General features: G+C 43.0%; 1 protein-coding gene across 11 annotated transcripts in view; it reads left to right on the top strand.

Moving 5' to 3' along the window:
• Window positions 1–17,653, top strand: part of LOC106081495 (dystrophin, isoforms A/C/F/G/H) — a 1,057,252-nt gene that overhangs the window by 712,492 nt on the left and 327,107 nt on the right. For all 11 annotated transcript variants that reach the window (XM_059362799.1, XM_059362798.1, XM_059362797.1 and 8 more), the window contains one exon: window positions 12,184–12,334. In XM_059362799.1, the coding sequence (XP_059218782.1) occupies window positions 12,184–12,334 (151 nt within the window). The remainder of the gene's footprint in view (window positions 1–12,183; window positions 12,335–17,653) is intronic.

The following is a 17,653-nucleotide window of genomic DNA, read 5'->3' as shown; positions in this document are numbered from 1 at the left end:
CGCCTATATTCCCCATTAACGCAAACTGGTCCATATATATTTTACAAAGGATTTTTCTCTCAAACACTCCAAGTACTGACTCATCTACTTTCGCAAGTACTCATGCTTCGGAGCCATACAAGAGCACGGGTAGTATCAGTGTCTTGTATAGTGTAATTTTTGTCAGTGGAGAAGTGGCTTTGCTCCTCAGCTGCTTGTTCAATCCAAAGTAGCAACTGATAGCCAGATTTATCGTTCGATTGATTTTAAAACTAGTGTCATTGGTTTTGGTTACGGCAGTGCCGAGGTAGCTTAAGTTGCTGACTATCACAAAGTTGTGGTTCCCAACTTTCTCCATTTGCTTTATCTGCTCGGGTTCACAGGGCTTTGCGCGAGTTGATATCATCCACTTTGTCTTATCTCCATTTACTGCCAAAACCATTTCTCGTGATTCTCTTTCGATGCTTTCAAATACTGCAATTGCTTCATCCAGTGACCGACCCATAACATCGATGCCGTCGGCATATTCGTTAAGGTAAAATCGTTGATTATTACAAAGTTGTGGTTCCCAACTTTCTCCATTTTCTTTATCTGCTCGGGCTTAGAGGGCTTTGTAAGAGTTGATATCATCCACTTTGCCTTATTCGGCATATTCGAGTAGCATCTCGTATAATCTTCTCCAGCAGGATATTAAAGAGATCACACGATAGGCTGTCTTCCTGTCTGAAACCTCGTTTGGTATTAAACGGTTCGGAGAGATTCTTTCCTATTTTAACTGATCAGTGGGTATCAGCAAGCATCATTCTGCAAAGCCGTATCATTTTTGCTGGAATAACAAACTCAGACTTCGCTTGAAATGCATTTGAACGTATAGGGCTGCCGAAGGCGGCTTTGCAGTCAACGAAAAGATGGCAGATGTGGATTTGTCCTTTTCGGGTCTTTTTCAGAATTTGGCGCATTGTAAATATCTGGTCTGCTATGGATTTACCAGGTCCAAAGCCACACGGATAGGGCCCACGATGTTCTTTGACTTTTAGCCTCAATCCATTATGGGAAATTTCTTCGTGTAGGCTAAATTTTCCGACTTTTGAGTCAAAGATATTTTCATTCCCTATTTTTGCATAAAAATCTCCCAGAACGATTTTGTCGTTCTGGGAGAACGACAATTTTAGGCGCTCGTAGAAAATATCCTTGGTATCTTCATCCCTGTCTTTCGGCGGGGCATGAGCGCAAATAAGACTAATGTTGAAGAATTTGGGCTTAATGCGGAATGTGGCTAGCCTCTCATCCCCGGATTAAACCTGGAGACAAGGTTTTTTCAGTCTCCGACTAACCACAAATCTACAGCCAAATTCATGTCTCATTTCATGGCAGCTATAATATTGGGCTTCGCCTCTCTGTGCTGTTGTGGAGCCCTTGCCGAGCCATAGCACTTCCTGTATGGCAGTAATGTCTGCCCTGTGTCTCTCCAACACATCCGCCAGCGCGGATGTCGTCACTAAAAGGAATGAGGCATTCCAGGTGCAGATTCGCAAATCAAGCTCCTTAAAACGTTTGCGGGGATGGTTTACATAGGGGGGAATCTGTTTTTAATCTTCTTTGTTTTTTCATAGTAGTTTCTTCAAGTTTTCCAGGGTATGGTTGAAGTCGTGGGGTGAACGTAGCTACCCAGGTGATATTGTGGGAAGGTTTGTGTCCACATTTGAGATGAAGGAAGACCAAGATAACCCTGGATTTTGTCAAGTCAGAAACAACATCTGCAAGTCACCCGACCATGACAACATGGGGCTCAAAAGAATCACATTTGGGAGTAGAGCACGAATTTGATATTCACATTCGCTGTGAAATGTCTGATGGGTCGTTGCATCTCCAAAACCCAAACGACCATGGCAATATATGGCTCAAATAAAAAGTGTTGAACAATGAATGAAGGTGCAGCGGGAAGAGTCCGGTTCAGTACTTATATGAGAGTGATATCCTTCTCTTCAATACCTTTCATTTGAATCCACTATTTGTACCAATTGGTCCACTTCTCTGTTTGGGAAGAGCTTTCGGGAAAGCGGTAGTTCCCATCACCTTCCGTTATTCAAAAATTTTACAGCTTCTTTTTGCTTCCAGACTCTCCTATTCAATCTGTGAAACTTCAACAAAATCAGTTCAGCAATTTTCGAGTCTTTACGGAACAAACATAGAAAGTGATGCTTAGTTTGTCCCGCTTCTACTTCCAAAATATTTGGTTCTTAGCATTAGAGTTGAGAACATGTTGAGGCTTTTGATGAAAACCCATTTTCCACAGGATACGAAGGGAGACACCGGAGACACCGGAATCTTGGAATAATGATGTTGATCGAAGGTTTATAATTACGGAATTTATGGTGAAGGAATCCTTGAGGAGCTTCAAACCATTAAAGTCACCTGGACCTGATGGAATATTTCCGGCGTTACTACAGAATCTTTACAGCGTGCCTAGGACTTGCATATGTTCCGAAAGCCTGGCAGGAGGCAAGGGTGGTGTTTATACCCAAGCCCGGCAAGGCAAGTTATACGACACCAAAGGCATACAGACCCATAAGCCTTACATCCTTTCTACTCAAAACCATGGAACGTATTGTGAACACCATAGTAAAGAGTAGGACATCTAGCAAACTGCTCAAATACACACAGCATGCCTATGTCAAGGGAAGGTCGGTGGAGACTGCCCTGCACGAGGTTATGCATAAAATAGAAGAATCCTTTGATGCCAAAACGTACACACAGGCGGTATGCATTGACATCGAGGGGGCTCTTAACAATGTGCGGACAGACACATTGATCCAATCCTTAGACCAGTACCGGGTGAACCCGGTCCTTAGAGACTGGATAAACCATATGCTTAGCAACGGGTGCATATATTGTGTGTCCTATGGCATAAATATAAGGGAGAAAGAGGCACAGGGCACGCCACAGGGGGGCATTTTATCGCCACTCCTATGGGTGACCACCATAAATGACCTATTAAGGATTGCTGACTGAGGAGGGATTTGAACGACGACGTTATAATACTTCTAAGTGGAAAGAATCCGAATGAGCTATGCAGAAGGGCCGAAAGGGTCTTGCATGTGGCATATGACTGGGGTAGACCCAGAGGTCTCAATGTTAACCCAGAGAAGACTGAAATATGCCTGTTCACGAGGAAGGCGAAGATGAGCCAATTTTACGCACCACGTTTCCTCAGTAAGACGATTTCGATATCTGACAAGGTCAAATACTTAGGTGTGATCTTGGACAGAAAACTAAATTGGTAGTGTCACATTTAGGAGCGTGCTGAAAAGGCTCACAGATGTTTTGCACTATGTAGACCGGCCGTAGGATCGAAATGGTGTCTGAATCCTAGGATAGTCCACTGGCTCTACAGTAGCATGATTAGACCAATACTTACTTACGCCTCAGTAGTTTGGTGGACTGCTATGGAGAAAAAGTGAAACGTAGGGACCATACAACAGGTTCAGAGAACAAGTTGTCTTGTCATGGGCAGAGCGATGAGGACCACGCCCACTAGGGCACTGGAGACTATTCTAGATATCCAACCCATTGACATACAGATTAAGTGTGAGGCAGCCACTGCGGATATGAGACTTAAGGCGATGGGAGAATGGATTGAGAATGGGAGCAGCTCATACCATCCCATCACGGTATAATCGAGGCGATGATATTAAACCTGGAAGGAAGGGAAGAGGTTTCCGATCGGATACCTGAGATGAAACTTGAAGTCAAGTGCCAGGCACTGCTGCCGGTCTTGAATTTGACGGATCCCTAGTATTGCCATCTGGAAGATCATGTTACACGGATGGATCAAAGCTAGAGGACAGAGTGGGCCTGGGGGTTTACATTGAGAACCCAGGGACTGAGATCTGTTTTAGACTGCCTGATCATAATAGGGTCCTGCAGGCGGAGATCCGGGCGATCACGGATGGATCAAAGCTGGAGGAAAAATTGGCCCTGGGGGTTTACATTGAGAACCCAGGGACTGAGATCTGTTTTGGACTGCCTGACCATAATACGGTCCTGCAGGCGGAGATCCGGTCTATCATGGGATGCGTGAAGTTGTGTGATGCTTTCGCGAGGACGTTGAGTGTGAGATGCTCACACTCGACGTAAAATTGCCATAAGGGCAATAACAGGTAATAACAGGACGGCCAGGTCACGAACAGTTTTGCAGTGTAAGAACGAGATTAACGGCTTTTCTGAGGATGGCAAATTCCGCATCGTTTGGGTGCCGGGCCATAATGGAGTAAAGCGGAATGAAAGGCCAGAAGATTTGACGATGAAGACCAGAGAACTGCCGCCAATAAACTTGGTTAACCCAAAGCCTTTTGGGTCGACGCAGTCCGATTTAAGGGCGTGGGCGACTAAAACGCATGCTACACTGTGAAATAGCGAAACTGTCGGTAGGACGGCGAAAGTCCTATGGGGGGATCCAGATCGTGAGAAGACGAGGCTATTACTGAAAGGAAGCAAGAAAGAGGTCAGTATAGCTATTGGTATCATAACGGGACATATAGGACTACGAGCTCACTTATGTAAAATCGGTGCGGCAAGTGATAGCATGTGTAGGGCATGCGGGGAAGATGAAGAGACTATGGAGCATTTCCTTTGTCATTGTCCGGCTTTCGCGTCTAACAGATACCGGCACTTAGGTGGAGACACAATATCAGACATGAACCAACTTAGGGGAGTGGTATTGAAAACAATTAAGGATTTTGTAAGTAGCATGGAATTTCTCACTTCAAATTTTCTTTTTAAAGGTTACTTAAAATTTTTTAAAGCGCACAACAAGCCGATTACTGGCTTGACATGGTTCGGATTAATATCTGCAACCTGTTTTTTCTCATTTTTCTTCAACTCTCAGTTGTAATATATTTTTCTTTGTGCATATTTTTGCTGCTGGAAGATGTTTGCTGGTCCACAAGAAAAACAATTAGTAATATTTACCATCGGAACTATGGTAGTTTGGGTCTATGTGCTGACATCAGAAATTTAGTGTAGGTTATTAAGGAAATTTCTTTCGAACCAAAAGAAAATGGGAAAAACCTCCTAGTAAGCGTACAGGAAAACAACTCTGGCTGTCATTGACATTTGACAGTTCTTGTGGTTAAATGAAATCTTCACACATATTCGCAAAAGTCTTTACATTTGTCCTTTGTGGACGTTGTCGTGGTGTTGTGACGTTTACATGGATAATGTTCTAATGGCCAAACATTGTTGAAGCTGCAGCCATTGTTGTGTTTAACAATAAAATCCATTATAACATGCCCCCCCAAAGCAAGTGAGGATATCCCACAGGGGTATAGGTGTGTGTGTGTGTGTGTTTGTGTGTTTAAGAGCATATGCATGAGTGTGTGAAGGCGTACATGATAAGTAATTACAGATGATAAATCGCACATACCACCCTTAGCCATGTGCACCTACAGCACTTTCATAAGGATTTCAGGGGAAGCTACAAAGGATATGAAAAGAATCAAAGAAAGATGCTTTCTGTCAAATAATAGTAAAAATTAATGATAATGCTAATGACAAGCATTTGTTTACTGTTTTGGCGATGGTGGTGTTGGTGTTGGTTGTGAAAGTGGTCGAGATATTGCTGTTCATGGTGGTGTGTTGGTCATGACTCATGACAGGCATACCAGTAAAAGTGTGGCAAATGAAAGAATCAAGACACCTTCAATAGCACTAATGTCACCTAACATTGGAGACAACGTTTAAATGAGCTGCGTAATTGTACAGCAAATCGTTACAAAAGCCATGAAAAAATCTCCATAATGGATTTGAAGAAGTTCGTTAAGTAAATTCCTAACAAACTACTACAGGTTTTTCTGGGGAGGGAGATACATTCATAGAGTGACAAGAAAATATGGTTATCTTTGGTATGTTGGTATTTTTGGATGTGAAACATACGCTAGGAATGTTTAGAAATACGTAGAATATATCTCTGATCGAACTCATTCCAAGACACTTGATGAAGTATGGGCTCTAGATTGAAAAAGCTTGGAAGCTAATGACCCTCTGAGGATTTCAAAAGGCAATTTTTTTTTTTGCAAATTTTGCTCATGAACATTCCACTAAGGAACAGGGGCAAACTTCTTACTTATCAATGAGTGCAGTCCGATTCAAGTTTAAGCTCAATGATAAGTGGCCTCATTTTTATAGCCGAGTCCGAACACCTCTTTGGAGAGAAGTTTTACTTGGGATAGAACCTCACAAATGTTGCCAGCATTAGGAGGGGAAAACCACCGCTGAAAGTTTTTTCTGAGTCATAGGTGGACATGCTATCCTCTGCGCTTCGGTGGCAGGGTTTCAGCCATCCGATTTTCGCCCTCAGAAGCAGGTATAATTAAGGGTATCTTAAAATGATTGGAGGCCACCGTAGCGCAGAGGTTATCTTGACCGCCTATGACGCTGAATGCCTGAGTACGAATCCTGGCGAAACCATTTGAACAAATTATCAGCGATGGTTATCCCCTTTCAATGCTGGCGAAATTTGTTAAGTACTATGCCATGGAAAATCTTCTTTCCAAGAGGTTATCCTGACCTATCCTAAGCAAAGATCGAAAGAGAGATTCTGACCTTTTTAGCATTTAAACGTCCAGCTTGGGTAAGGTGTCGAATCGTACGTTTCTCGCTAAACATAGACAGGTGCGAACCTTTTTTTTTACTGGCCATGACAATTTAGGGCTCAAACAAAAGGTGTTGGACAGTGAAAGAAGGCGCAGTGGGAGGGGCCTGGCTCAGCTAGTGCAAATATACGTTTGATATCCCACTTCCAAATACCTTTCAATTGAGTCCAATATTGTTTCAATCAGTCCACTTTTCAGTTGGGGAGGTGCTTTCGGGTTAAGGGATAGAGATTCGACCACCAATAGCTCTCTTTCGATCTTTTCAAGGGCTGCAGTTACTTCTAGCATACGAGATTGTTGTCTTGTGAATAGTGTGTCATGCCTATTCTCACCAGCATCTCGTATAATCTTCTCCAGTAGGATATTAAGGAGATTATAAGAATATTTGTATCCCTGTCTCAAAACCTCGTTTGGTATTAAATGCTTCGGAGAGGTTCTTTCCTATTCTTACTGAGGCCACCGTAGCGCAGAGGTTTGCATGTCCGCTTATGACACTGAAGGCCTGGGTTCGAATCCTGGCGAGACCATCAGAAAAAAATTTTCAGCGGTGGTTTTCCCGCTCCTAATGCTGGCAACATTTGTGAAGTACTATGCCCGGGTAAAACTTCTCTTCAAAGAGGTGTCGCACTGCGGCACGCCGTTCGGACTCGGCTATAAAATGGAAGTCCTTATCATTGAGCTTGAATTTGAATCGGACTGCACTCATTGATAAGTGAGAAGTTTGCCCCTGTTCCGTAGTGGAATGTTCATGGACAAAATTTGCAATTTTTACTGATGAAAGTGTATTATCGAGCAGAGTCTCATTAATTTTGCATGGCTACCAAACTCAGACATGGCTTGTTCTACCCTGGAACATATGGGGCTGTCGAAGACGGCTTTGTAGTTGACGTTCAAATGGTAAGTGTCAACCTGTCGTTTTCAGGTCTCCAAAGATTTGGCGAAGAGTGAATTATGGTTTTGGGTGGACTTACCAGGTCTTATGTCGCTTCGATAGGACCAAATTATCTCATGGACTTTTGATTTTAATCTTTCACATAGAATGCTAACGAGTATCTTGTGACATACGGTCTTGTTTTCTTTCTTGTATACTGAAAGTTGTATGCTGAAGCTCCAATCGTTGGATATTCATTCTTCTAGTCAAATCACGCAGAAGAGTTGATACATTTTCCTCCAATTTTAAATAGTTCAGCCGGCAACCCATCGGCTCCTGGTGCATTGTTGTGTTTAAGCCGGGATACTGTTACGTGGACCTCGTTCTGAATGGGTAGTACACATTCTATACCATCATCAGGGACTGGTTCTGGTTCTGCACTGTACTGTACTGATTTTTCACAAAGTACGCTCGAGAGTATGTTGTATGCGATGTGAAGAAGGCCAGTTCCTTTGTAGTTTGCACATTCTGTCTTTACTCCTTTCTTGTTTACTGCAGATAGTATGCTGAGATTCCAATCGTTGGGTATGCATTCTTCTAGTCAAATCACGCAGACGAGCTGATACATTTGCCTTATCAGCGTGTCACCTCCGATCTTAAATAGTTCAGCCAGCAACCCATCGGCTCCTGCTGCGTTGTTGTGTTTCAGCCGGGATACTGCTAAGTGGATCTCGTTCTGAATAGGTGGTCCACATTAAATGCCATCATTAGGAACTGGTTCTGTGGTATCCTCATCGCCGTCTATATCGGATACCAACATCTGGAAAAAGTGTTGTAGCCATATCCTCAGCGCACTATCTGTATCTGCTAACAGAATGCCTTCTTTGTCTATTGGATGATATGCCTCTACCAGTTTCGTTTTCAATTCATTGGCGGAATTTCCAGATTTTATTCTGGCTCCTGAACATCTCGATTTACTTACACTCACGTCTTTCCATTTCCTTGATCTTTCTGGGGTATACAAGTTTCTCCTCTCTCCTTTTCTTCAGTTATCACTTCTTCGCCTTGCGCGTCTCAACTAATTGCAGGGTTGCTCTGTATACTACATTTTTGGCTTTATTTACATTTTAACAAGACTGATCATGGGTTCTTGGGGGAAGCTTTCGGTGTCCAAGTACATATTTCGCGACATTTTCCATGGAGGCAATGTTTTGCCATTGTCATTTATCATCGGTACAAGGTGTGCTTTCATGAGTCGAGTGTAGTATGGATATCAAATTTGTTTGATATCCATATTCGAAAAGCTGCAAATCCATATTTTCGACCAACTTCCGTGCAGTGTCTAATCGTACACTTTTCGCTACGCTTAGACGGCAACAAAGTAATGATCACGATAAATGTTTGTTAATAGAATCGATCTTACATCTAACACGCTGGTTGAATGCCATCCATCTATCACAATATGATCCATTTTGTTAGGGAGACAGCCATGTGACAGACTTTGTGAATCCTTCGTTGGACTATTGGATCAATGATATTTTACTTCCCTATTTTCACATTAAAATCTCCCAGAACGAGTTTAGAATCATGAGCGGATCAGCGGTTGTATTCTCTCTATAGGCGCTCGTAAAAAATATCCTTGATCTGTACGTCCCTTTCCGCTGTCGAGGCTTGGGCACAAATAAGGATGACGTTGAAGAATTTGGCCTTTATGGGGACTGTGGCTAGCCTCTCATCCACCGGAGTAAACCTGAAGACAAGGTGTTTCAGTCTCTGACTAACCATAAATCCACAGCCAAGTTATGTCGCATGTCCTAATACAGGGCTTCAACTTTCGGTTTCATTGTGACGTCTTTCCCAAGCAATCGCACTTCCTTTCTCTCCTAATAATGACGACATTTGTGAGGTACTATGCCATGGATAGAAGCCATATTAAAACTTCTCCCTAAATAGGTTTCGCACTGCGGCACGCCCTTCGGACTCATTGAGCTTAAACTTGTAACGGACAGCACTGATTGGTATGAGAGAAGAATTCCCGCCATTCCTTAATGTAATGTTCATGGGAAAATTTTAATTTTTTTTACCAGTAATTCTTTTTTTGATGCTTTTCTTTGTTAATTTTTCCGATTTAAGATGTTACAAAATTTCGAAATATTCTGAAATATGCCTGTTCACGAGGAAGACGAAGGTGCGCTAATTTAACGCACCACTCTTCCTCAACAAAACGATTTCGATGTCTGACAAGGTTAAATTCTTAGGTGCGATCTTGGACAGGAAACTGAATTGAAAGTTTCACATTCAGGAGCGTACTGCAAAGGCTCACAAATGTTGGGCACTAGGTGGCCCGCCTACGTAGGCTCGAAATGAGGCCTGAATCCGAGGAGAGTCCATTGGCTTTACAGGAGCGTGATTAAACCAATACTAACGCCTCAGTAGTTTGGTGGATTGCGGTAAGGATAATACAACAAGTTCAGAGAACATGTTGTCTTGGCTTAGGCGGAGTGATGAGTTATACTCCTACTAGGGCATAGACATACAGATTAAGTATGAGGAGACATACAGATCATAGCCATTGCGGCTATGAGACTTATGGCAATGAGAGAATCTATAGAGAATAGTAGCAGGTCGGATCGGATATTCCTGTAAGGAATATCCGATCGGAAACCTCTTCTTCCGATCGGATATTTGAGACCTCACTTTAGGTTTGCACAGTCCTGGATTGACGGAACCCTAGTATTGCCATCTGGAAGATCATGTTACACGGATGGATCAAAGCTAGAGGACAGAGTGGGCCTGGGGGCCTACATTAAGAACCCCGGGACTGAGATCAGTTTTATACTGCCTGACCATAATACAGTTCTGCAGGCGGAGATCCGGATGATCATGGAATGCGTGAGGTGGTGTGACGTTAACGCGAGGACGTGGAGTGTGAACATATTTCGGACAGTAAACAGGCCATAAGGGCAATAACAACCAGGAGGGTAAGGTCTCAAACAGTCAGGGGGAATGAGAAAGCAGACGACTTGGCAGTGAATAAGCTTGGTTAACCAAGTTTATGCGGGAGTTTTCCCGGCGCGAACAACACTGCGAATTACCGGCCAATTGCGATATGATACGTGATCTCCAAGGTTATGGAGAGTATGGTTAACCATCATCTTGTCAGATACTTAGACAGACGGACAGAAATTGCTCTACGGGAGACCTTATGGCATTTTTGCGGAATGATGGAATCGCTCTATCCACCAGTTTGGTGCGAGTTGAAGGTCGTGGATCTGGATATTTCCAAGGCATTTGATAAGGTCTGGCACCGTCCATTTTTATTAAAGCTTGTCGCTTTTGGAGTCGGTAATAATTTTGTTCGATTTATATCGAGCTTTCTCGGAGAACACACTATACGAGTTGTTGTAGATGGGTTCTCATCAGATGAGTATACATTGACCTGCACATAAATGGGCAGAATCTTCAAAATCACCCTTGGAGCTACTTGACCGGAGAGCTACTTCAACGAAGAGCGATGGTATTGATTGGGGGCGGTAGGATATCCAACTCTTTTGCTCCTCTTGAATATCGTCGGAATGTGGGTAGCGTTTTAATGCTCTATCGTTATTTCCATGGCAGGTGTTCCAGGGATATTCGTCTTCTTATCCCTGACGTTAGAATGTTCACCAGGAATAAAAGACTTGCCAGGAACTCAAAACCGTTTGTAATTGATTGGATAGGCAGAAAAAAAATCACATTTGCCTTATTAAATCTTTATAAGCATTACATCAAACCTAGAATTTTTCCTTTGTCCCACAGCTGATGACCCGCTGAGGGCAGTAATACCGTGAAGATGTTTTTGCTGTTTTGTTTCAGGTAGCCATTTTTTTCAATTTCCATGTAATAGTTCTCTACCATTACTCAGTCTTTTATCAGTTAATCGTTTTCCTGAGGAATTGCACCATTTTTGTTTTCCTTTAATTTGTGTCAGACAAAAATGTCTTCGTTGGAATTGCTACTCAAATTACCTATAGAAAATCTACACAATTCAGGTCACTTCTTATAGGGGGTTGGGTGTTGGGGGCTGGGTGCCTGACATTGTTGTACATCCTTCTTTAGGTTTATTGCCTTATATCCTGTCATCTAAGCGGAGTAATTAAAAATATGCTTAATCTTTGCCTTAAATCTCTTATTTCAATTATAATTCTTTTATGTGCAACAGAAAACATAAAAGATGTCCTGTTAAAGATAACAAGACAGTCTTTTTATGTCCACACCATAAAAATTCTAAAAGCAAAAAGAAAGGAAAAAAATGCGAAAAAAATTACAAGAGAAGAGCATGCACAGAGTAGAGAAGAAAATAATGAAATAAAAGACCGAGAATTATAGCATAAAAATTGTTAAGACCTCATCAATGGGTGCGGTGGGTGAGAGGTCCAATGAATGAAAACCCAAAGCCAAGAAGGTCCAGCAAAACAAGGGTCATAAAGCTCAGGGGAAGTTCGAGAGTATGTAGCTGAAGAAGAAGAAATACGTGAAGAAATGTGATAAGAATTGGCCATTTTTCTTGAGGCTAGTTAAGATTTTTCAGCAGAGATGTTTTAATAAGTTTCTAAAGGCAAAAAAAAAATTAAAGAAAAATAAAAAACATTCCTTTTATAACCATTTAACACTTTCTTGTCTTTATTTTTAAATTTATAGAAACCGCTTAGAGAACAACTCAGAGCATTGGAATGCCTTGCTTTTGACCTTGCGCGAACTTACCGAATGGGTCATACGCAAAGACACTGAACTGTCCACTTTGGGCATGGGTCCAGTACGAGGTGATGCGGCCAGTTTACAAAAGCAATTGGTGAGTAGCCATGATTTTTTTTTTTAAATTTTTTGTTAACTAAATAACAAACAAATGTCTTAAATATTTAGGAAAAAATTAAATTGAATATTTTAATACAGCACATATTTAAATGAATATTAATTATTTAAATATTAGGTTAGGTTAGGTTGAAAAGAGAGTGCAGATGTCAATTCGCCCATGTATGGATATACACCTAAGCAAGTAATCGGCTTGTTGTGCACTCTAAATACAAAAAATGTAAAAGATGCTAATTTTGCCCATGAGCATTCCACTTACGAACAGGGGCAAACTTCTCACATATCAATGAGTGCAGTCCGATTCCAGTTAAAGCTCAATGATAAGTGACCTCCTTTTTATAGCCGAGTCCGAACGGCGAACCACAGTGCGACACATCTTTGGAGAGAAGTTTCGCATGCATAGTACCTCTCAAATGTCGCCAGCATTAGGAGGGGAAAACCACCCCTGAAAATTTTTTCTGATGATCTCGCCAGGATTCGAACCCAGGCGTTCAGCGTCATAGGCGGACATGCTAACCTCTGCGCTACGGTGGTCTCCTACACAAAAAATGTAACCTCGGAAAAGAAAATCTAGGTCAGCAATTCCGTCCTACTTATAAAATTCTTTATTGTTTTCCATGCCACTCCCCTAAGTTGGTTCATGTCTGATATTGTGTCTCCACCTAAGTTCCGGTATCTGTTGGACACGAAAGCCGGGCAATGACAAAGGAAATGCTCCATCGTCTCATCATCTTCCCCTCATGTTCTACACATGCTATCACTTGCCACACCGATTTTACATAAGTGAGTTCGTAGTCCTTTGTGTCCCTTCATAATACCAATAGCTATACTGAACTCCTTCTTACATCCTCTCAGTAATAGCCTCGTCTTCTTACAATCTGGACCCCCCCATGAGATTTTCACCGTCCCATCGACAGTTTCGCTGTTCCACAATGTTGCATGCGCATTCGTCGCCCACGCCCTTAACTCGGACTGCGTCGACCCGAAAGGCTTGGGGTTAACCAAGTTTATTGACGGCAGTCCTCTGGCCTTCACCGGCCTTTTATTCCCCCTTACTCCGTCATGGTCCGGCACCCAAACGATGCGCATTTTGCCATCCTCTGGGAAGGCGTTAATCTCGTACTTACACTGCAAGACTTTTCGTAACCTTGCCGTCCTGGTTGTTATTGCCCTCATGGCAATTCTACTGTCCTTAAAAATGTTCTCACTCGACTTCCTCGCGTTAGCACCACACCACTTCGCGCATTCCGTAATCGCCCGGATCTCCACCTGCAGGACCGTATTATGGTCAGCCAGTCTAAAACAGATCTCAGTCCCTGTGTCCTCAATGTAGACCCCCAGGCCCACGCTGTCCTCTAGCTTTGATCCATCCACGGATGGATCCCGGAACTCTAATATTGCCATCTTCCATATAGCAATACTAGGACTCCGTCAATCCAAGACTGTGCCGATGGCAGTAGTGCGTCGCACTCGACTTCAAGGATCATCCCAGGTATCCGATCGGAAACCTTTTCCCTTCCTTCCAGGTTTCCTATCGTTGCCTCGATTACACCGCGATGGTATGACCTGCTCCTATTCTCAGTCCATTCTCCCATCGTTTTAAGTCTCATAGCCGCAGTGGCTGCCTCGCACTTAATCTGTATGTCAATGGGTCGGATATCTAGAATAGTCTCCAGTGCCCTAGTGGGCGTGGTCTTTATCGCTCCGCCTATGCCAAGACAACATGTTCTCTGAACCTGCTGTATGGTCCTTATGTTGCACTTTTTCTCCATATCAGTCCATCAAACTGAGGAGGCGTAAGTAAGTATTGGTCTAATCACGCTCCTGTAGAGACAGTGGACTATGCTAGGATTCAGGCCCCATTTCGAGCCTACGGCCCGTCTAAATTGTGTCCAACATCTGTGAGCCTTCTCAGTACGCTCCTGAATGTGACACTTCCAATTCAGTTTCCTGTCCAAGATCACACCTAAGTATTTGACCTTGTCAGATATCGAAATCGTCTTATTGAGGATAGGTGGTGCGTTAAGTTGGTCCACCTTCATTTTCCTCGTGAGCAGGCATATTTCAGTCTTCTCTGGGTTAACATTGAGACCTCTGGGTCTAGCCCAGTCATATGCCATATGCAAGACCCTTTCGGCCCTTCGGCATAGCTCGTTCGGATCTTTACCCCTCAGAAGTATTATAACATCGTCTGCGTAGCAGACGGGATCAAATCCCTCCTCAGTCAGCATCCGTAAAAGGTCATTTATTGTGGTCAACCATAGGAGTGGCGGTAAAATGCCCCCCTGTGGAGTGCCCTGTGCCACTTTCTCCCTTTTATTTAAGCCATGGGACACACAATTTTTTCACCTGTTCCTTAGCATATGGTTTATCCAGTCTCTAAGGACCGGGTCCACCCGGTACTGGTCTAAGGATTGGATCAGTGTGTTGATCCGCACATTGTTAAAAGCCCCCACGATGTTAATGCATACCGCCACAACCTCGTGCAGGGCAGTCTCCACCAACCTTCCCTTGACACAGGCATGCTGTTTGTATTTGATCTGTTCGCTGGATGTCCTACTCTTTATCGTGGTGTCCACAATACGTTCCATGGTTTTGAGTAGAAAGGACGTAAAGCTTATGGGTCTTTAGGCCTTTGGTGTCGCATAACCTGCCATGCCGAGCTTGCGTATAAACACCACCCTTGCCTCCTACCAGGCTTTCGGAGTATATGAAAGTCCTAGACCAGACGAGGCGCCAGTTAATCTGTCTCTTTCTGTAGTAACGCCGGAAATATTCCATCAGGTCCGGTTGACTTAAATGTTTTAAAGCTCCTCAAGGATTCCTTCACCAAAAATTATGTAATGATAAGCCTTCGATCAATCTCATTATTCCCGGATCCCGGTGTCTCTGTGAGTCCCATCGAATCTTTCAGGTTTGGGTTTAAATGGTTTGAAGCTCTTCAAGGATTGCTTCGCCATAAATTCCGTTGTTATAAACCTTCGATCAACGTCATTATTCCAAGATTCCGGTATCTCCATGCGCCCCTTCGTATCCTGTGGAAAATGGGTTTTCATCAAAAGCCTCAACATGTCCTCCGTTGTCTCTGCTCTCACTCCCATGTCGTCTACTTAAGTTTCAGTTTGGACATGGGTTTTTGAGAGAAACTTTTTTATCTAGTCGACGTCATTAACGCTATTGACCTGTTGGCAAAAAAGCTTTCAGGAGGCACGTTTTGCCGTTCTGAAAATCTTTTTGTATTCCTTGAGCCGTGTGTAACACACATCCCACTAAACTTCCGCCTTTTTACGACGTGCTTTGTTAAAAAGTCTGCGGACCTCTTTCCCAATTTTGAGAATCTCCCCGGTCATCCAGAGTTTTTCTTGGGCTGATTTCCTTTCCCGAAGAGGACAACTATCTTCGAAGTATTCCACCAGTGCAGTCGTAATCCTGTTAATATTTTCGTCGATGTCTGGTATGCTTGGACAATCTAAATTATCTTGCCCAAATCTTCTTCTGAGTAGCCTTCCGAATTTTGTCCAATTGGATTTCAACTTATTTCGGAACCGGTTAAGGCGCTGGCCGTGCTTTTTTAAACTTTATGTAGCGATGGTCAGAGAAAGAGTGTTACATGGAGACCCTCCAATCCTAATCATCATCGATTAGATTTTCCGAACATATCGTCGCATCTAATACCTCCTCCCTAATGCTATTATCAAAGGTAGCGGCGTTACCAATAGTAGGCGTTATTAGGTCGTTAGTATTCAAGAACTCTGCCAGGGCTTGGCCCCGCTTATTAGTGTTGGTACTACCCCACGAAGTGTAGTGAGAGTTCGCATCGCACCCTCGTTTCTCGTACCTCGTTTCCTGTCTGCTTTGCTTTCCTCACCAGCCGTTGCAACTCCGGCGTGGGTGGCGGTGTCGGAGAGTCGAAAGTCAGATAAAGTGATGCCAGGTATGCTCCACCGTCTCCCTGTCTCACCACTGTTGCATCCGACGTTGACAACTCTGGGGAAAATATATAATTCAAATTTCTATGACAAATAACACAGGTCCTCGGCCGAGTACCAGTGTTATCATAGAATAATTGGTAGTTCATATGGTTCAGTCCAGAAACTTTGTTCCGGGTCTTCCCTGGCTCCTGAATTAAGGCAATATGAGTCTTGCTCTTGCTGATTTTCTCCATCAGAGCGTGTGTAGCAGTCTCGCTCCAGTGGATGTTTATATGGATTACCTCAATCATTGGTCCTCCCTTAGATGGACATCTTGGGAGCAGGTGATGCTCCCATCGTCTGCTCCCTGTTCTTTAGACTGCATTGACTTTCCTGTCACTGCACTGCCTGATGTCATCGTTTTAGATTCTTTGCCTAGTCTAGTCTTCCGACTTTTTATAAAGTCGGCAATGGTTCCATCGTCGGGTTCCTGTTCGTTAGGCTTTATTGGGTTTTCATTCCCTGTACTGCGGGATGTTTCAATACTAGGATATTTGCCCATCTTAACCTTCCAAAGCTTAAGTAAATGGGGTTCTTGTGAGTGACCCTACCATCGTCGGCTCCTTGTTCATTAGGCTGCATAGGGACTCTTGGCGCTGCGCTGCCTAATGTTTCAATATTAGGATCTTTACCTATCCCAGTCTTCCAAATCTTGTAGTCAGTGATGGGTCCGTCATCGGGCCCCTGTTTGTTAGGCTGTGTTGGGTCTCTCGCCACAGCACTGCCTGATATTTTAGTATTTTGATGTTTGCTTATCGTTGTCTTTCCAATATTGAGAGAGGCGGTGATTATCTCGTCGTCAGCCCCCTGTTCGTTGGGGCGGTATTGAGTCACCTGCCACTGCAGGTCTTGAAGTCTCAATATGATGATTTCTGCCCATGTTAGTCTTCCAAATCTTGAAAAACACAGCATTACTCCCATAGTGCGCTATACCTTCAGTCGTCACGAAGCTTGGCTAAGACTAAATATTAAATAGCACAGGTTTTGCCAAATTTGAAAACATTCTAAGTTCTTTCGATTGAAGCTGCTATGTACATAACTTTATAAATTTAATGAACAATGAACCAATAACGTTGCAGATCATACGCTGTTTTCTTTGTATGGATGTATTGGGTTGCCCAAAAAGTAATTGCGGATTTTTTTAAAAGAAAGTAAATGCATTTTTAATAAAACTTAGAATGAACTTTAATCAAAAATATTTTTCTTACACATTTTTTCTAAAGCAAGCTAAAAGTAACAGCTGATAACTGACTGAAGAAAGAATGCAATTACAGAGTCACAAGCTGTGGAAAAATTTGTCAACGCCGACTATATGAAAAATCCGCAAT

The sequence above is a fragment of the Stomoxys calcitrans genome, chromosome 2 (assembly GCF_963082655.1).
Source record: "Stomoxys calcitrans chromosome 2, idStoCalc2.1, whole genome shotgun sequence".
NCBI classification, from domain to species: Eukaryota; Metazoa; Arthropoda; class Insecta; order Diptera; family Muscidae; genus Stomoxys; species Stomoxys calcitrans.
The sequence above is the reverse complement of the archived record's forward strand: the minus strand, read 5'-3'. Positions and strand labels throughout refer to the sequence as shown.